This window comes from Sus scrofa, chromosome 6 (genome assembly GCF_054392235.1).
Source record: "Sus scrofa isolate SSC_HxYL_T2T_F1_AM1 chromosome 6, Sscrofa_HxYL_maternal_Yorkshire_Landrace_v2.0, whole genome shotgun sequence".
NCBI classification, from domain to species: Eukaryota; Metazoa; Chordata; class Mammalia; order Artiodactyla; family Suidae; genus Sus; species Sus scrofa.
In genome coordinates, this window is record NC_139388.1 from 62,582,104 (window position 1) to 62,599,949 (window position 17,846).

At 60.0% G+C, this 17,846-nt stretch overlaps 1 protein-coding gene across 2 annotated transcripts; it reads left to right on the plus strand.

The window, feature by feature from the left end:
* The first annotated feature begins 73 nt into the window (after positions 1-73).
* On the plus strand, positions 74-16,406 carry PRPF31 (pre-mRNA processing factor 31). Of its 2 annotated transcripts, none has more exons than XM_021094884.2 (14): positions 74-857; positions 3,262-3,453; positions 3,544-3,604; positions 6,088-6,171; positions 6,720-6,817; positions 7,395-7,501; positions 8,826-8,995; positions 10,885-11,042; positions 12,288-12,377; positions 13,925-14,052; positions 14,130-14,202; positions 14,760-14,888; positions 14,980-15,078; positions 16,021-16,406. In XM_021094884.2, the coding sequence occupies exons 2-14, from the start codon at positions 3,277-3,279 to the stop codon at positions 16,144-16,146; spliced, it is 1,500 nt and encodes a 499-aa protein (XP_020950543.1). In that variant the 5' UTR covers positions 74-857; positions 3,262-3,276; the 3' UTR covers positions 16,147-16,406. The 2 variants fall into 2 exon arrangements, with proteins under 2 accessions (XP_020950543.1, XP_003127461.2); XM_003127413.6 differs by having other exon boundaries at positions 74-111.
* The last annotated feature ends 1,440 nt before the right edge of the window (positions 16,407-17,846 follow it).

Sequence of the window (17,846 nt, forward strand, 5' to 3'; positions counted from 1 at the left end):
TCAGAGCGCAGCTTTGCCTCGACGACGGCGCAAGGGTAAGACGTCATCAGTGAGCGTCGACCGCTGTTGGAACGCCTATTTCCTAGGAACGGTTCTGCGAGGGGGAAAGAGGTGAGTGTGATGGGGACGAGAGGAGGGCGGGAGGTCGGATTCCTGGGTCTAGAGGAGGAAGTGTGAAAGTGTCGACCGACTACCCAGAGGCTTCATATGCTCCTACAGTGTTACGGCTTTGGGGCCAAAAAAAATTTCTCAGCGCCCTTAGCGCTTTCCATGGTGCCTGGGGAGACAGGATTAAACAAGTCATTACTTAAAAAATCACCAACGTGTGAAGCGCCTTAGGGTCCACACAGGGCGCATGGGATGTGTTTCACCAAGCAACCTAGGCACTCTGGAGTGGGGTGCAGAATGTAGAATGAGAACCGAAGGATGAGGAAGGTGTTGAGCCGGTTAAAGTGAGGGGAAGAAGTTGGTGAAAGAAAAAATGTGAGAAGGACTAGTGGTGGGGGCTGCGGCTGGAGAGGTTGGCTGGAATCCAGCGAGGATGTGGTACCTGCTACGTGCCAGGTGCTGCGCTGGGCAGTGGGAGTAGCGCGCAATGAAGAGTACGGACTTAGTGCCTAGTTTCATTGAAATTTTCGCTTGATGGGGAAGATGGATATTAAACAAAATGTTAGACATTTAGAGCCTCTTAAGTGTTGAAGCCAACAAAGAGTTCATAAGATGTATAACAACAGCGGGTTAGGCTCTAGTCTTGGTGTCGGAGAAGATCCACGCTGCAGGAAATAGCATCTGTGTCCCTACTTTAGGGATGAAAAAGTTATATATTCAGAGACTCAGAGAGAGGAGACCATATTGAGGTGGGTTAAAGGATTACATAAAATTGCTCATTCACTTATTTACTGAATCTTTCTTCCTTTCTCCTTCCCTCCTTTCTTTTCTTTCTTTCTTTCTTTCTTTTGGCTGTACCGGTGACATAAGGAAGTTCGAGGCCAAGGATCAATCTGAGCCACGCAGTTGTGGCAACGCTGGTTACTTAACCTACTGCAACCAGAGGGAACTCCCTGCCGATTATTTCCTGAATACCTAGTATATGGTAGATATTCTGCTAGTTGGTGGAGATACAGAGATGAACAGACAGATACGGTCCCTAGTTTTGCTTAGTTTAGTGAGGAAACAGAGGATAAGAAGAGATACTTGTGGAGTTCCCATCGTGGCTCAGTGGAAAGGAATCTGACTAGCATTCATGAGGATGCAGGTTCGCTCCCTGGCCTCACTCAGTGGGTTAAGGATCCGGCATTGCCAGGAGCTGTAGTGTAGGTCGTAGATGCAGTTTGGATCTGGCGTTGCTTCGGCTGTGGTGTAGGCTGGCAGCTGTAGCTCCGATTCCACCCTCAGCCTGGGAACCTCCATATGCCACACGTGCGGCCCTAAAAAAAGACCAAAAAATATATATATATAGAGAGAGAGATACTTGAGTCTTCTATTCGGAGAGTGGATTATATTCTGTAAGGGAAGAGTTCCTTAATTGAAAGTGAGGAGAGTTTTAGAGAAAGTTGTATGTGAAATAACATAGGTGCGTTTACCAGGAAAAGCTGTGTCCTATAACTAGAAGTGAGTATTAAGGGGGCATTCCATCTTGGGGAGATGGGAGATTATGAGGGAAGACATCTCAGAGGCAACTGAACAGCCAGGGGTCCTAAACCAGCAGCTCAGCGGCCAAATCTTTCCTGTAATCATTTTGTTTGGGCTTGTACTGCGGTGATTTGTTTTTGTTTTGGGGGTTTTTTGCTCTTTAGTGCTGCACCCGAGGCATGTGGAGGTTTCCGGGCTAGGGGTTGAATAGTAGCTACAGCTGTCAGCCTGTACCACAACCACACCCACATGGGATATGAGCCAGGTCTGCGACCTACACCACAGCTCACAGCACCGCTGGATCCTTAACCCACTGGTAGAGGCCAGGAATCGAACCTGCATCCTCATGGATACTAGTCGGGTTTATTAACCACTGAGCCACGATGAGAATTCCTATTTGTTTTTTTGTTTTTAAGAGGAGTTCCCTGGTAGCTCAATAGGTTAATAGGTGTTGTCACTGCTATGGCTCTGGTTGGATCCCTGGCCCTGGAACTTTGCCATGCTGTGGGCACGGCCAAGTAAGTAAGTAAATAAATAATGAAAATGAAACTTTTCAGGAGTTGCCACTGTGGTGTTGTGGGGATCGGAAGCATCTCTGCAGCTCAGGATGCAGGTTCAATCCCTGGCCTGGCACAGTGGGTTAAAGGACCTAGTGTTGCTACAGCTGTGGCTTAGGTCAGAGCTGTGGCTCAGCTCTAATGCCTGGCCCAGGATCTCCATATGCCATGGGGCAGCCAAAAAAGAAAAGGAAGAAACTGTTCAAACTGGGAGGGATGAAAATTCAGAACTTCTTACTTTTCTTGAAAGAAATCAGAAAAGCTGGCAGCCTGGAGCCCACGTTGCCACTCCCTGGGCGTGTCTTCAGCCTTTACACTGGGCATAATCCCTGGTTCTCCAGGCTTCTGTCCTCCCTGGGGCCCAGCCCCCAGCAGACCTCACTCACTTAGGTCACCCACTTCGCCTCTCTGGACATGGGTGTTTGCTGCCTGTTTGTCTTTTGGAAAGAGGAAAAATCCAGAAAAAGGGAAAGGTTTCTTATTAAAAGGAACAAAAGAAGCCCTGGGAGGCCAGATTGTGGTGGGGACTGTGCCTCGTTGAGCAGTGCTTCCCAACCTTTTCCACTGCGTGGGGCTCGCAGAAAACACGACGGATCGCGCAGCACCTGGGGTCAATGAAGAGCTGCCCGGGGCCCAAGGTGATCGGCTTGGGGGCTCTAGGCATGGTGGGCCCCACCGGTTTAGGACATCTGTCACCCGTTTGGGGCCCACACGTGGTGGGGAGGGGCACCTGCTACAGCCGGAGAGAAGAGGATGTGTGGAGAGGCGCACCCGCCAAGCGGAGGGAGTATTTCTCGTCCTAGCGAGGTGGCAGAGTGAGGCTGTGCAGTGTCCTGCTCGTGAAGTGAGGGTGAGGAGGGTGGGCAGAGGAAGTTGAGACCGGAGACCCTCTGGGTCTGGGAGGTATTTCCTGGGCACCTGCTGTATGCCAGGCGCAGTTAGGAGCTGGAGAACAAAGCAAGTGAATGTCCCCGTTCTTGCGGAGCTTGCCGGCCAGCGGGGCCCGTCAAGGACCTGGGCCTTCTGGCGGGGGAGGCCCTCTCCGTGATGAGGGGGAACCGTGCTCTCCCAGCCCACAGGCCTTGGCATGTCGCTGGCGGACGAGCTCCTGGCTGACCTTGAGGAGGCGGCAGAGGAGGAGGAAGGGGGAAGCTATGGGGAGGAGGAGGAGGAGCCGGCAATCGAGGATGTGCAGGAGGAGACACAGCTGGATCTCTCCGGGGACTCGGTCAAGAGCATCGCCAAGCTGTGGGACAGCAAGATGGTGAGAGGAGCTCCCGGGAGGGCGGGGTGACACGGCCAGTAGCTGCTTCCCGGCAAGTCCTGGCTTCTGACCTTCCTCCTCCCTGAGCAGTTTGCTGAGATCATGCTGAAGATCGAGGAGTACATCAGCAAGCAGGCCGATGCCGCGGAAGGTAACCCCCCCGACAGCCCTCCCCGCTCTTCTCCAGCACCCCCCCACACACACTCTTCTCCAGCCAGGCCCCTCAGCCCTTTTGCTGCTCGTTGGCTCTCTCTCACCCGCTGCCAGAGCCCTCTTCCAGACGGACCCCTTCCCTCCCAGGAGTGCGTCGCATTATAAAGGCAGGTGACGCTTCTTCAGTACCTGCTCTGTGCTGAGCGCTGACGAATTGCAATAGGATTTAGCTCAAGGCTTCCCAGACTTTATGGACTCATAGGCTCAGTTACAAGGTTTTACCACATCTCTCATTATTTACTTTGTTATTTTTTAATTTTTTTTTTTTTTTTTTTTTTTTTGTCTTTTTGCTATTTTCTTTGGGCCGCTCCCACGGCGTATGGAGGTTCCCAGGCTAGGGGTCCAATCGGAGCTGTAGCCACTGGCCTTTGCCAGAGCCACAGCAACGCAGGATCTGAGCCGCGTCTGCAACCTACACCACAGCTCACGGCAACGCCGGATCGTTAACCCACTAAGCAAGGGCAGGGATCGAACCCGCAACCTCATGGTTCCTAGTCGGATTCGTTAACCACTGCGCCACGACGGGAACTCCTATTTTTTAAATTTTTTTAAGTCAGCATACTTTTTTCTTTTTTCTTTTTTTTTTTTTTTAGGGCCCCACCCGTGGCATATGGAGGTTCCCAGGCTAGGGGTCCAATCGGAGCTACAGTCACTAGCCTACACCAGAGCCACAGCGATGCAGGATCTGAGCCGCATCTGCGACCTACACCACAGCTCACGGCAATGCTGGATCCTTCACCCACTGAGAAAGACCAGAGATCGAACCCACAACCTCATGGTTCCTAGTCAGATTCGTTTCCACTGCGCTTATGATGGGAACTCTGTCAACATACTTTTTTCTTTAAGTTTACCTGAGAGGGGGGGACAGCACTGCTGTGGATGGACAGCTGGTATCTTCTGGTAAATAGAAAGTGCCCACGAAAATGCAGAAAAGTAGCCCTAAAAACTATTAGAGCATCATGTAAAATCTCTCCTCGCTTCCGCTCGGGGCAGACGGGGTCGTCTCCTGCGGGTTCAGCTCTGAGGACAGTCCTGTTTCCCGTCAAGCCGGGGCTCCAGTGGAAACCAAGGGAGGTTTTGGGCGCGGGCGCACTGGGTCAGAGCAGAGTCTCAGGGCGATTTGCACTCGTTGCCTCCCTCCTTTAGCTTGGGGCCTGGGTGGGCTCAGCCCTCCGAATGCACAGGAGCTGACAGCTACCGGCACAAGGTGCCTGCTGGGATGAGGGGCACTCAGGACACTTGGGAGCCGCCTCAGTCAGGGAGGACCTGGTGTCCGAACTGGGCTTTGAAGCATGAGTACGCAGGTCAGGCCAAAAACAGGGACGGGAGCCCAGGGAAAGAGCTGCTCGTGCAAAACCTCGGGCATCCCTGGTGGTTGAGAGGCCGAAGAAGCACCAGACGCTGCGGGGTTGGAGTGCCTGGCGGGGGGCTTCTCCGTCCAGAGAGCCGTGGAGCATCATTTCCTGGATTCGGTCAGATCCGATCCCACACTCAGCGACATGAAGCATCTCGAAACCGGGTGGCTCGTGACTTCTGGGTGTGGTGGGAGCACAGGGACATCTGACCCTCCTCGGGTGCCTTCTGAGTCTCAGGGCACAGAGGCCTTTGAGCGCCAGAGTCAAGAACGTGGACTCTGGGGTCAGACCCGAGCTCTGCCATCTGCTGGCTCTGTCCTGCTGTGTCTCCTCTAATTTAGCACCACCCTCCCTGGGTGGCTGTGGCTCAGTCAATGCCTAGAAGATGCTTAGAGCCTTGTCACCCACATTGCAAGTCTCTGTAAGTCTTGTGTCAACTGCCGCCCCTCCTGCCCCGATAAGCCCACCAGCACCATCGTTGGAATTGTTAAGGCTTGGGTAGTGTTCTACAGACAGATGCGAGGAGGGGCTGTACCAGGCAGGAGGGACAACATGTGCAAAGGCCCGGAGGAGAGGGAAGCAGCCCTGAGTGGTCCAGGCACTGTAGTCTGTCCTTAATGGCTGGGCTGGAAGAGTCCAGGGTGTGAGGAGAGGAGGCGGCGGGTAGGGTGCAGAGCCCAGACCGGAGTGAGGTGGCAGGTGCCCGTGGAGCAGCTCCAGTGTGGCCGGGCGCGGGGTGCGGCTGGGGGCAACAGCACAGCGCTTGTCCTCTCAGAGCTTCCAGTCTCGGGAGGCCTTGCACCTCTGGCTGGGGAGCTTGGCCGTTCGCCTCAGGGGTGTGGGAGCTCCCGGGGTTTTGTTCTAGGGCGAGATAGGGTCCCGTCTAGACTGGCCTGGGGGGAGAGATGAGAGGTTCACAGCCACACAAACCTGTCCCCTTGTTTCTGCCCTCACCCGCTCCTCCTGCTGCCCTCCAGCCCCACCCCCAATCTCCCGGCTGTGGGACCCGGCAGGGAGGTGGGGGCTCAGACACTTAGCTGTCCTGGGCTCTTTCCCGTCCTCACAGTGATGGGACCGGTGGAGGCGGCCCCCGAGTACCCGGTCATCGTGGACGCCAACAACCTGACAGTGGAAATCGAGAACGAGCTGAGTGAGTGCCGGGAAGGGCAAGCAGAGCCAGCCCCACGCCGTGTCCCCCATGGCCCCTTCCTGTCCCCAAGGGAGGGGTACGTGGGATCCCAGGGCCCTGCTCCCATGACCTCGAACCCAGGTTCAGCTGCTGTAACACTGGTCACGCGGGAGGGACGCGCATCTTCCTCTCATGTGAAGGCTGGGTGGAGGCCAGGCTCTCTCTGTCTGGTTGATCTGCTGCCTATTTCCTGGCACCAGGTGACTGTCCGCCTCCTGCTGTCGCCTCCCATCCCCGCCAGCAGAGCAGGAAGGGAGGGCTCGCTCTCTTTGCGGGAGTGGCTGGAAGTTGCACATGTGGCATGAGCTCACATCTTGTGGACCAGCACTAAGTCCCATGGCTGCATCCATTAGGAGGGACAGCAGGAAATGGGCCCTGTGTGCTGGGTGTCCCTGAGCCCAGCCGCAGCTGGGGGTCCTTTACTGAAGAAGGAAGGAGAGGTGGATGCTGGGAGAACCCGCGGAGCCTGCGCGCCCCTCACGGGCCCCTCCCCTCCCTCTCCCCCTCAGACATCATCCATAAGTTCATCCGGGACAAGTACTCAAAGCGATTCCCCGAGCTGGAGTCTCTGGTCCCCAATGCGCTGGATTACATCCGCACCGTCAAGGTGAGGGGGCGGGGGCTTGAAGCCACCAGTGTGAAGGGGAGGCAGGACCCTGCTCTTGGGCCCCCGGGTCTAGGGGAAAGGCTCCCCTCGCTCAGCTTTCAGCTGGAGGCAGGATGGGAATGGGGGACAGAGACCCCGAGATGCCAGTGGCCCCTGAGCGTTCGGGGAACGAGTGGGAGTGAGGGGGTGAGGTTGAAGGGGTCGGGTCCCCTCTGGCCTCTGAGGCCCTGGTCTTAAGGGAGAGCCACCAGGGGAAGCTCAGGCAGGTGGAGGCGGGGACCCCAGCAGAGGCTGCCCCGAGTCCGGGAGCGGAGAAGAGCGGTGGCAGGGATCTGCCTGCGGGAAGTGGCGTGGTCAGACCTGCAGTCTTAGTGGATGCGGGCAGCGGGGCCATTTCCGGGTCGGCCAGCCCAGGGCACACGCTGCTGAGCTGTGGGCAGTGAAGCCGTGGAGCTGGGGGGAGGCGGGGGGAGCGCCCCGCATGCAGACCTGGAAGAGGCCGGGCGAGAGCAGGGGCCTGAGAGGTTCCAGAGCTCCCTGAGCCCCGGGCCTCCCCTCTCCTGCCTCTCGCCCCCAGGAGCTGGGCAACAGCCTGGACAAGTGCAAGAACAACGAGAACCTGCAGCAGATCCTGACCAACGCCACCATCATGGTGGTCAGCGTCACCGCCTCCACCACCCAGGGGTGCGTACACAGCAGGCCCGGCTGGCAGCAGCGATGGTCTCGGGGCCCCAGTGGCCCCAGTGTCCATCTCAGGAGGACCGTTCACTGCAGATCCACGTGTGTTTACAGAGCATCTCCTGCGAGCCAGGCCCCGCGCTGGGCTGGGGCTGGGGCTGGGGCGTCCCAGTGAGAAGCCAGCCTGCCCCCGCGCCCGTAGGGCCGTGCGGCAGAGGGCAGATCCCAGAGTAGAAGTGCCCGTCTGTGCTATGCCGTCCCCTGAGCAGGACGAAAGCCGGGTCTCCCCCACCCTGCTGGCGTCTGTGCCTCAGCGCAGAGCCCCATGGGGTGGAGACCCCTCGGGTTGTCTTGTTCGCAGAGCAGATGCTGACACATCACCAGGCACTGTTTTGAGCACTGGGGTCAGAGGACTTAGCAAAGCAGAGCTCCAGTCTGGGAGGAAGCAGCTGTGTGCACAGGTCAAGGGCAAAGGGCGCGGAGGGGAAGGGGTGCAGAGAGTGCTGAGGAAGGGCACCTTCCCCGACTGGGTTGGGGTGGCTTCCTGGAGGACTTGGCCTCAGGCAGGGACCATGCTCTCCTGGGGGAGAGGGGACAAGTGGGCCCATAGCTGACCGCTCCAGTGGGTGACCTTGAGTGTGGCAGCCCTCCTGAGCTCTACAGCCGCGCCCTGTGCACCTCACAGCACAGGTGGGGCAGCCGAGGGAGGGAAGGGATCCCGCTTGGCTTTGGGGGGCCAGGGCTGGGCTCCCTGACTGGCCATGTGGCCTCGGGCCTGTCCCCTTCTCCCTCTGGCCCTGGGTCCCCTCTGTGAGATGGCAGGGATGCTCTTCCATTCGCCCCTGCTCACCCAGCACCAGAGCTGGGCGGGGCCCTCCCCCAGGGCGGCTCTAGCGCAGGAAGTCCACGGGAAATGGAGAGGCCCTGAACAGGCAGGGTGATGGCAGCTGGTGGCCGTGCTCTGAGGGAGGCCCTGGGAGGGTGGGCCTGGCTGGTCAGCAAGGCCGAGACCTGCAGGATGAGGCGAGCTCGGGGGAGGGCGTTTCAGGAAGAGGGAGCCCCGCAGAGGCTCTGCCTCTAGCGTGGCCTTGGCCAGGGGGCCCCCCCAGGTGGACCCGCATGGGCAGGACCAGGCCACCGCCCAGGCCGCGAGGCTGGTGCCCCTGAGAACTGATTCCCGGCAGCCCTTGCCTCCAGCCCTCGGGGCCAGCGGGACTTGTCCAGAAGCTGCACACCCCTGGGAGGCTGGGGCTCCCACACCAGGCAGACGGGACCTCCCAGGAGGTGTGTGTGTGGGGGTCTCAGCCACACCCCCATCCCGCCACTGCAGGCAGCAGCTGTCGGACGAGGAGCTGGAGCGGCTGGAGGAGGCCTGCGACATGGCGCTGGAGCTCAACGCCTCCAAGCACCGCATCTACGAGTACGTGGAGTCTCGGATGTCCTTCATCGCGCCCAACCTCTCCATCATCATCGGCGCCTCCACCGCCGCCAAGATCATGGGTGAGAGCCAGCCCTGGGCAGGGGCGGTCCCCCGGCTTGTGACCTTGCGGGAAGCCACGCCCCTTTCTCTAAACTGGGCTCTGGCCCGGGGCCCCCCCGCAGAGAGAGGAGGGCGGCTCTGAGCCAGGTGGCCCCTGACTGCCCGGCAGAGCTGGGGCCAAACGGGCTGCCGAGGAGGGAGTCAGTGCGGCCGCTGGAAAGGCCAGGGCGTCCGGGCGGCTCCCAGCTGTGCCTTGGACCCCCGGGGCTGCCAGCAGTAGTCAAGGCAGCTCTGAGCCTCGGTGTAGAAGCAGATGGTGGCGCTGGTCCCCGCAGTGTATTGGGACTAACGAGCGGGTTCCCTTTCTCCTTGGGGGCTCCGCAGTCTCAGCACCTGCTCGGGCTCCTGGCCCCGCAGCCAGGGGGTCAAGCCCCTGTACCCAGGTTGCTCCCACCTTCTGGGGGCTGGGAGCCAGCTCAGGTGTCAGCAGCACTGCCTCCTCCCGCAGATGCCACCTCCTTGCTGCGTCCTCGTGTGGTCTGCCCTCCATGGGCAGCTCTGTCCTAGTCTCCTCCCATAAGGGCATTAACCCTATTGGATCAGGGCCCGTCCTGTGACATCATTTCACCTGCATCCTCTTCAAGGGCCCTCTCTCCAAACATAGTCACGTTCTGAGATGTGGGGAGGGGAGGGTTGGGACTTCAGTAGGGGACTCGGTTCAGCCCACACAAGGGGGACAAATGCATGCAGAATTGCAGCGTAGAGAGAAGCAGTGGTTGGAGTTCCCTGGTGGCCTCACGGGTTAGGGATCTGGCTTTGTCACTGCTGTGGCTCGGGTTCCATCCCTGACCTGGGAGTTTCTGATGCTGCGGACACAGCCGAAAAAAGAAGAAGAGGTAGTGATTTCGGGGCAGGACAAATTCGGGTGTGGATCCTGCTTCCCCACACTGACCTCAATCTTTGGGTAAATGCTGTCACGTGCCTCAGTGTCCCCAGTGGTGACTGGAGGGTGTGCCAGCTTCCTGTTGCTGCTGTAACAGACGACCACAGACCAAGAGGCTTAAACAGTGCAGTTTACCACCCGACCGTTGTGGAGGTCACACGTCCACCAGGGGCCTCACCGGGCTAAAATGAAGGGGTGGGGAAGGAGGGCTGGTCCTGGGGTGGGGGGCGGGGAGGGAGGAAGCCGCGTTCCCTGCCGTTTCCAGCGTCCAGAGGCGCCTGCCCTCCTTGGGGGGGGGGGGGGGGCTCCTCCATCCTGGCCATCCCTTCTGACTCCGCCCTTCTCTCCTGCCGTCGAGGACCCTGCGGTGACACTGAGCCGCCCAGGTCCTGCAGGACAGTCTCCCCTTCTCAGGGCCCTGCCGAGTCCCCTTGGCTGTATTCAGGCACAACTTCTGGGGCTTGCGACGTCAGTGACCGTGGGGCGCTGTTCTGCTCCCGCACAGGCGTTGGAGGCTTGTTTCGAGGATTCACGTGTTGGATGAGACAGTGGGCCACATCCTCAGAAACCCCCAGCACAGGGCCCCGCCCACAGTGGTCCCCATCAGAGGGAGAACGTGTTACCCACCGCTCCTCTTCCCATCCCCCACGCCTGCAGACGCTCCAGGGGACCTAGATGCCGTGCCACACTGGGCCGTGTGGGCACGTGCTCCCGGTGTGGTGAAAACCGCTCTCAAGTACAGAGCGGGGGGGGGGGGGGGAGGCCCCCCGCAGCTTTGCAGGCTCTGGGGTCAGGTTCCTGTTGGGCCAGTTACTTCACTTCTCTAAGCCACCTCTGAATGCCCCCTGGAGTGGGACACCTGGCCCTCCCTGGCGGGGCCGCCTAGGCTCCAACACAGTGACCCCCGCACGTGCACACACACCCCCCCGCCCCCGCCTGCCTTCTGACTCCCGCCCTCCTGCGCAGGTGTGGCCGGCGGCCTGACCAACCTCTCCAAGATGCCCGCCTGCAACATCATGCTGCTCGGCGCCCAGCGCAAGACGCTGTCCGGCTTCTCGTCCACCTCGGTGCTGCCACACACCGGCTACATCTACCACAGCGACATCGTGCAGTCCCTGCCCCCGGTGAGCCCCCAGCCCCACCGCACCTGCCATGCCCCACAGGGCAGCTCCCCAGGGCCCGCGGCTCCCCTGTGACCCCGGTGCATGGAACCCTAGAGGATGCCCCACATGGGTTAAGGATGCCACAGCTGATGCGCCAGTTTGGGATGCTGGCCGCGCCACTTCGCAGCTGGGCCAGAGGCCTGAGTGCTGAGCCTTGGCCTCCCTGTCTGGAAGCTGGGGGAGTGAACCTGCTTCAGGGGCCGCGACGTGGACTCAGTCATACGAGAAACACTCTGAGGGCAGGCCTCACACATCAAAAGTGATGGAAGCGTGAGATCGGGGTTCCCAAGGCCATGGTCAGGTTCAGTGACCCCCAGAAGGGCTTGCAGAGCTCACCTCGAGCTGATCCAGGTTCATCACGTCGTGGGAACCCAGACGAACACCAGCCAGGGAGAAGCGTGAGGGCAGGGTCTGGAAGCACCAAACAGGCACCACATGAGACAGGACACAGTCGCCACCAGGACGCCCAGCGGGGCCTCAGGCCTCCGTCTCTACCTGGCTCAGGCAGAGATGGGGTTGCCTGGTGAGAGACCCCACCCTGAAACACAGGGCTGCACGCTAGCTTAGCCAGGGCCCCCACCAGGACGCCCAGGAGCCAGGGCCAAGGCCAGGCCTCTTCGGGCAGGGTTCAGTTCTCCGCTGCGCTGGCTAACTGGGTTCAGTTCTCCTATCGTTGCTAACTGGGACTTGGGGGCTCATGTATCATCTTGGTATTTCTCAGAGCTCCAGCCCCTGCCTTTCAGGTACACTGATGGATTTTTTAAAAATATTTTAAAATACATTTTGGCTGCTCCTGCAGCATGCTGAAGTTCCTGGGCCAGGGATCAAACCCATGCCACAGCAGCTGCCCCAGGATTCTTAACCCACTGCACCACAGCGGCTACACTGGGTCCTGAACCCACTGCACCACAAGGCAACTCTTATTTGATTTTATTCATTTATTTATTTTAATTGTAACATGTTTTCTCAGTATTTCATCGTCTTGCCTCTGTGTTAATGCATCTCTGTTGTCTGGGGAGATGGGAAGGTGGGTGAGAGGAGACACCGACCGCAACATTTTGCTATTGTTACACGTTATTCCAGTAACGACAGCAGTGAAGACAAAAGCTGGTGTGGGAAACGGAGCCCATGGCGGCAGGAGTTCTGGAAACGGCTGTGATCTGATTGTATCTTCACGCTGACTCTGCCTCTCTGTCGTTGCTCCAGGATCTCCGGCGGAAAGCGGCCCGGCTGGTGGCCGCCAAGTGCACGCTGGCAGCGCGCGTGGACAGTTTCCACGAGAGTACGGAGGGGAAGGTGAGGGGCAGCCGGCATCTGTCTGCATGTCTGCGGTCTGGTGGGGGTGGGGGGAGCTGTGATCAGAGGACCCCCACCCCCACCCCGTCTGCGCTGTCCTGACGGTGGAGGTGGGAGTGTTTGTGCCCCCCCACCCCCAGGTCCACTTCCCCTGCCCCTGCTGTACCAGTTTCCCGTCACTGCTCAGCCTAGTGGCCTAAAGCGTTGCAGGGCTACTGACTTAAAGTTCCCTGGGTCCGGAGCCCGTGGTGGTTCACTGGGCCGAGGTCACGGTGTCGGCAGAATTGTGTCCTCGGAGGGTCGCTCCGCCGCCTTTTCCAGCTTCCACAGGCCACCTGCGCCCCTCGGCTCGTGGCACTTGCCTCCCTCTCCGAAGCCAGTGCGGCACCTTCCCGCCTCTGCCTGACTCTGCATCTGTCTTCACGCCTCCGACTCCTTTGAGGTCCCAGGGATTACACTGGGCCCCTGGGATCCCCCAGGATCGGACCATCTAGGGCACCTCCCCATTTCAGGATCCTTAACTTAATCACATGGCCGCTCATAAAATCAAATAAGAGTTCCCTTGTGGTGCAGTGGGTTAAGGATCCTGGGGTGGCTGCTGTGGCTGGGGTTTGATCCCTGGCCCGGGCGAGGTGACGGTTCATAAGGACCAGAGAGTGGCTCACAGACACCTTTGGGGGTGGGGGAGGCTTGCTTGGCCTACGACATGGGGGTCCGTGCCCTCCACCAGCACTGTCACCCTTCAGTACCCATTCCAGCAACCTCGCCTCCTTGGCACACTTGTTCTGCGAGGGTAGGTGTTTCTGTCTTGTGCACCTTCGTCTCCCAGGCTCCCGGCCTGGCACAGCGTTGAGGGATCTGGTCTCGCTCTCTCTGACCCCCGGTCTGGATGCCGGGGTCCAGCAGTGCACCCGCAGACAGAAGCCCTGCCCCGCGACGTTTCCATTCCCGTTGGAGGCGGGGCAAGGAGACGCAGGCCGATCTGCTGTGTGTCCAGTGGTGCTGAGCAGAGGCTGGGGAGGTTGGACTGACTAACCACATGTCAGGGAGGGCTTCTCCAAGGAGGTGAGGGTTTAGCCTAGACCTGAGTGCCATCAGCCGGGAGTCCCGTGGAGCCTGGGGGAAGGGTGTCTCAAGCGGAGGGAACGGTCAGGCCCAGGCTCTGGGGCTGGAGCACGGTGGGCCCCGGGGAGCGGAGGCTGGCTGGACAGCGCGCTCTCGCGAGAGCCTGGCTTTGGCAAAGGCGCCGAGAGGGGGCCGACTTGGGGTCCCTCCTGCAGGAAGAGCCCGGTGGGATGCTCAGAGGTGGACGGAGGCCAGGGCATCGCCGCCTCCGGACCTGAGCAGAGCTGGCTGGAGGCTGGGGAGGGGGCGCAGCAGCTCTGCCTGGGCAGTTGCCTGTGGGCACAGCGCTGAGAGGAGAGGTCTGAGCGCAAGATGCAGCCCCAGGGGCCAGGGCCTCCAGGGCTGGCTCCAGGTGGGGGTGGCCCCTGGAGGAGGGAGGGCGCCCCGGAATAGCTGCAGGACCCCCGCCTCATCCTCCCCAGGTGGGCTACGAGCTCAAGGATGAGATCGAGCGCAAGTTCGACAAGTGGCAGGAGCCGCCGCCCGTGAAGCAGGTGAAGCCGCTGCCTGCGCCCCTGGACGGGCAGCGCAAGAAGCGAGGCGGCCGAAGGTGGGGCCCAGGGGCCGGCAGGCCAGGGTGAGGGGATGGGCTCGCCCCCTCCCAGCTGACCCCCTGCCCTTCCACAGGTACCGCAAGATGAAGGAGCGGCTGGGGCTGACCGAGATCCGCAAGCAGGCCAACCGCATGAGCTTCGGGGAGGTTGGCCCGCGAGGCCCTCAGGGCCCCCCTCCCCCCGCATCCCTTCCCCTCAGATCGGGGCCACCCCCAGTCTCTGCCCTGGTCCCCCTCCCTCCTTCCTCCTCCGCATCCCTTCCTCTCAGATCTGGGGCCACCCCTCAGTCTCTGCCCTGGTCCCCTGGCCTCCAGTCTCGTCCCACCCCATCCACCCGGCTTCACACAGATCTGCTTCTCTCTCAGCACCAGCCCCTCACCCTGGGGCTTCGCATCCACCTCCCAGGCTCATCCCTCCCCTTCCTCCTTCCCCTGCCCTGCCGTCCGTAGGGCTTCCCTGCCAGGCTCTGTCACCCACGCGTCACGCTACTGATGCTGCAAGAACCAGCTAAGATGCTATTTGGTCAGTGAGGCCTATTTTGGTTCTTGATAGACATCACACACACAGACACACACACACACACACACACACGGCCCCTCTCCCGGGTACCTGAGGAGGTGCCCAGGGGAGCAACTGCTGGGGTGAATGCCGGGCATCTAGCTGGCTGAGGAGCTGGCTGACCCCAGGATGCCCCCACCCCCAGATCGAGGAGGACGCCTATCAGGAGGACCTGGGCTTCAGCCTCGGCCACCTGGGCAAGTCAGGCAGTGGGCGGGTGCGGCAGACGCAGGTGAACGAGGCCACCAAAGCCAGGATCTCCAAGACACTGCAGGTACGGCGGGGCCCCGAGGGGTCAGGGTGGGGCAGCCGCCGGTGCTCAGGCCCTGACCCCAGCCGGCCCTGCTTTCCCTGCCCTCCCACAGCGGACCCTGCAGAAGCAGAGCGTGGTGTATGGCGGAAAGTCCACCATCCGAGACCGCTCCTCGGGGACCGCCTCCAGCGTGGCCTTCACCCCGCTCCAGGTATCGGCTCCACTCCCTTCCCCTCCTGGGCCTCAGCTTCCTTGCCTACAAAATGAGTGTGTGCTGGGGCCCAGGGCACCACGGAAGCCTCCAAAGGGTGCAGCTCCCTTGCCGACACGCAGCGAGGTCACCAGGGCCCAGTTAGTCTCTGACCTCGAGCAGGCTCAGCCCCTCCCTCAGGCCTGGGTCCTCACCTTCAGGGGACTGGGTGGTTGGGGCCACCTTGGCGCCCCACGTGAGAAGGCTCGGATCCCAGCCCAGCCGCCAGTGCACGTCCCTCACCTGTCCACACCTGAGTTTACTCGCCCAGCAGGCAGGGCCCATGTGTCCCACGGAGCATGAGCGTGAGGAGTGACAGCTCATTCACTGCTGAGAGAGTGCCTGCTAAATTCCGAGCCCTACTGCAGGCGTTCGGGTGGAGCCACAGGAGACAGGGAGTCTTGCCCTTGTGGGGCTTATGGGGCAGCAGGGGACAGATAAATAAGATGCATAGTCTGTTGGAAGCGGAGATGTTCTGGGGAGAAAAAGGAGGGAGAGGGGACCCCCAGGGAAGGCCTCTAGGAGGATCATTCAGAGCCAAGCCTGCCACGTGTGGGGTCCCGAGCCGGTGGCAAAATCCTCGGAGGGTTGGTGTGATCCGTGCTGGGAGTGCAGGCAGGCCATTTACTCTTGGGACTGTTTCCTCATTCAGGAACTGAACAGGACCGGCTTTTCTCAAACGGTGGTGTTTTTAAAATCACCTGGGGAACTTGTTAGAAATTCAGATGCCCAGGGCCCCCCCCCGCCCCTCACTGCGACCCACAGAGTCAGTCTCTCGACCTGGGGACGTGGGGACTGTCCTCACGTTCGCCCAGAGCCCAAGGACCAGTGAGAAGGGGTTGGGGGGACATCGTCAGGGGCCAGGCCATCTCCCCACCCCAGCCCGTCTCCCTCACTGTCCAGGGCCTGGAGATCGTGAACCCACAGGCAGCGGAGAAGAAGGTGGCTGAGGCCAACCAGAAGTATTTCTCCAGCATGGCCGAGTTCCTCAAGGTCAAGGGCGAGAAAAGCGGCATCATGTCCACCTGAGGGGCGGCGCCCTGGGTGGTTGCCCGCTGAAGGGACACAGAGGCCCCCCCCTTTCTGAAGGGGTCAGGATGGGGCTGGGAGGTGGCGGCAGGGAGAGCCGCCAGGCCGTCGCCGGTGCTGGGATGTCAGGAGGCCCAGCCCCCAAGCACGGAGAATGCCGCCTCCCTCAGACACCAGAGCCAGGCTTCGTCACGCGTCCTTTTTAACTGGGAAAGGAGATACTCTGGGGGGAAAGTGCGATTAAAAGCACATCATCAGGACCTGTCCTTGGCTAGTGATCGTTTGTCAAACACCTGGGCCACTGAGGTGTCAGAGCTGCAAGGTTTGGGGGACAAAGCTCAGGCCCCGTGGAGTCCAGGTCACGCGATCCCAGGAAGAGAACCGCCCTCTCCACGTCCAGGCCCCGTTAGAGAACCTCGGTGGTTCTGGCACCAGAGCAGTGTGGCTGCTGAGAGCCCCAGCTTTCAACGCAGGCCCCCTGGGTGTTCGTGGCATCTTGGGCGGCTGGCCTCTGCCTTCCAGGCTTCCAGACTAACACCACCGGACGCACCCGCAAGCACTGGGGACTTGTGTATGCTGCATGGGACAGCACTTAGCACTGGGCGCACCGTCAAGGCCCTGTGATGGGGCACTGCTGTTATTTCTGTCTAGTGTTTGCCAAGGACTCCCTCTCCCACCCTAGTGTGCCAGGCCGGGGCTGGGGTGGGGCAGACAGGCTCTCTGCCCTAAAAGCAGAGTGCTGCTGGGGGCGCCTGTCTACCTGTGCTGGAATCTGGGTTTCCCAGTGGGCTCTTACCTTGGAGGTTGGCACTTCTCTTTCTCTTTTTTTTTTTTGGTTGCATCTATGGCACGTGGAAGTTCCTGGGCCTGGGATCGAACCTGTGCCATGAGCCACAGCAGTGAGAACACCAGATCCTTCACCCGTTGCGCCACCAGGGAACTCCCAGGACTTCTTTTAGTTGCCCAGGAGGTGGGCGCACAGGGCAGAACCAGCCCTGTGGGGAGTGAGGCCTCTTGGGCTTCTCTGTGGGTCTCTTTCTGGCACACTGGGTCCTGAGACCTCTCTGGGACTCCCCTGTCATCACCTGGGATTCTGTGTATCTTTGGACCCCAGTCCCTCCCTCAGCCCAGGGCTTTGTCTCTGGACTGCAGTGGCCCTCTCTCAATTTCTCCCTTCCCTCACCTGAAAGAGTCTGCATACCTGGGAGTTTCATGCATTCTTTCTTTTTTTTGGGGGGGAGGGGGGAGGTTTCCAGGGCTGCACCCACAGCATATAGAAGTCCCCAGGCTAAGGGTCAAAACGGAGCTGCAGTTGCCGGCCTACACCACAGCCGCAGCAACCCACTGAATGGGGACCAGGGATCAAACCCAAATCTTCATGGATACAGTCGGGTTCATTACCACTGAGCCATAACGGGAACTCCTAGGAGGTTCTTTCTAATGGCCAAATTACCCCAGGTCACACAGCTCATTCCCCAGGTTTATCCCTGAACTTTTAAATCAGCCTTGCTTAGAAGTGACCCACCTTTGGGAGTTCCCGTCGTGGCTCAGTGCTTACTGAACCTGCCTAGCATGCATGAGGATGCAGGTTCGATCCCTGGCCTCACTCAGTGGGCTAAGGATCCGGTGTTGCCGTGAGCTGTGGTGTAGGTCGCAGATGCGGCTCAGATCTGGCATTGCTGTGGCGTGGCTGTGGTGTA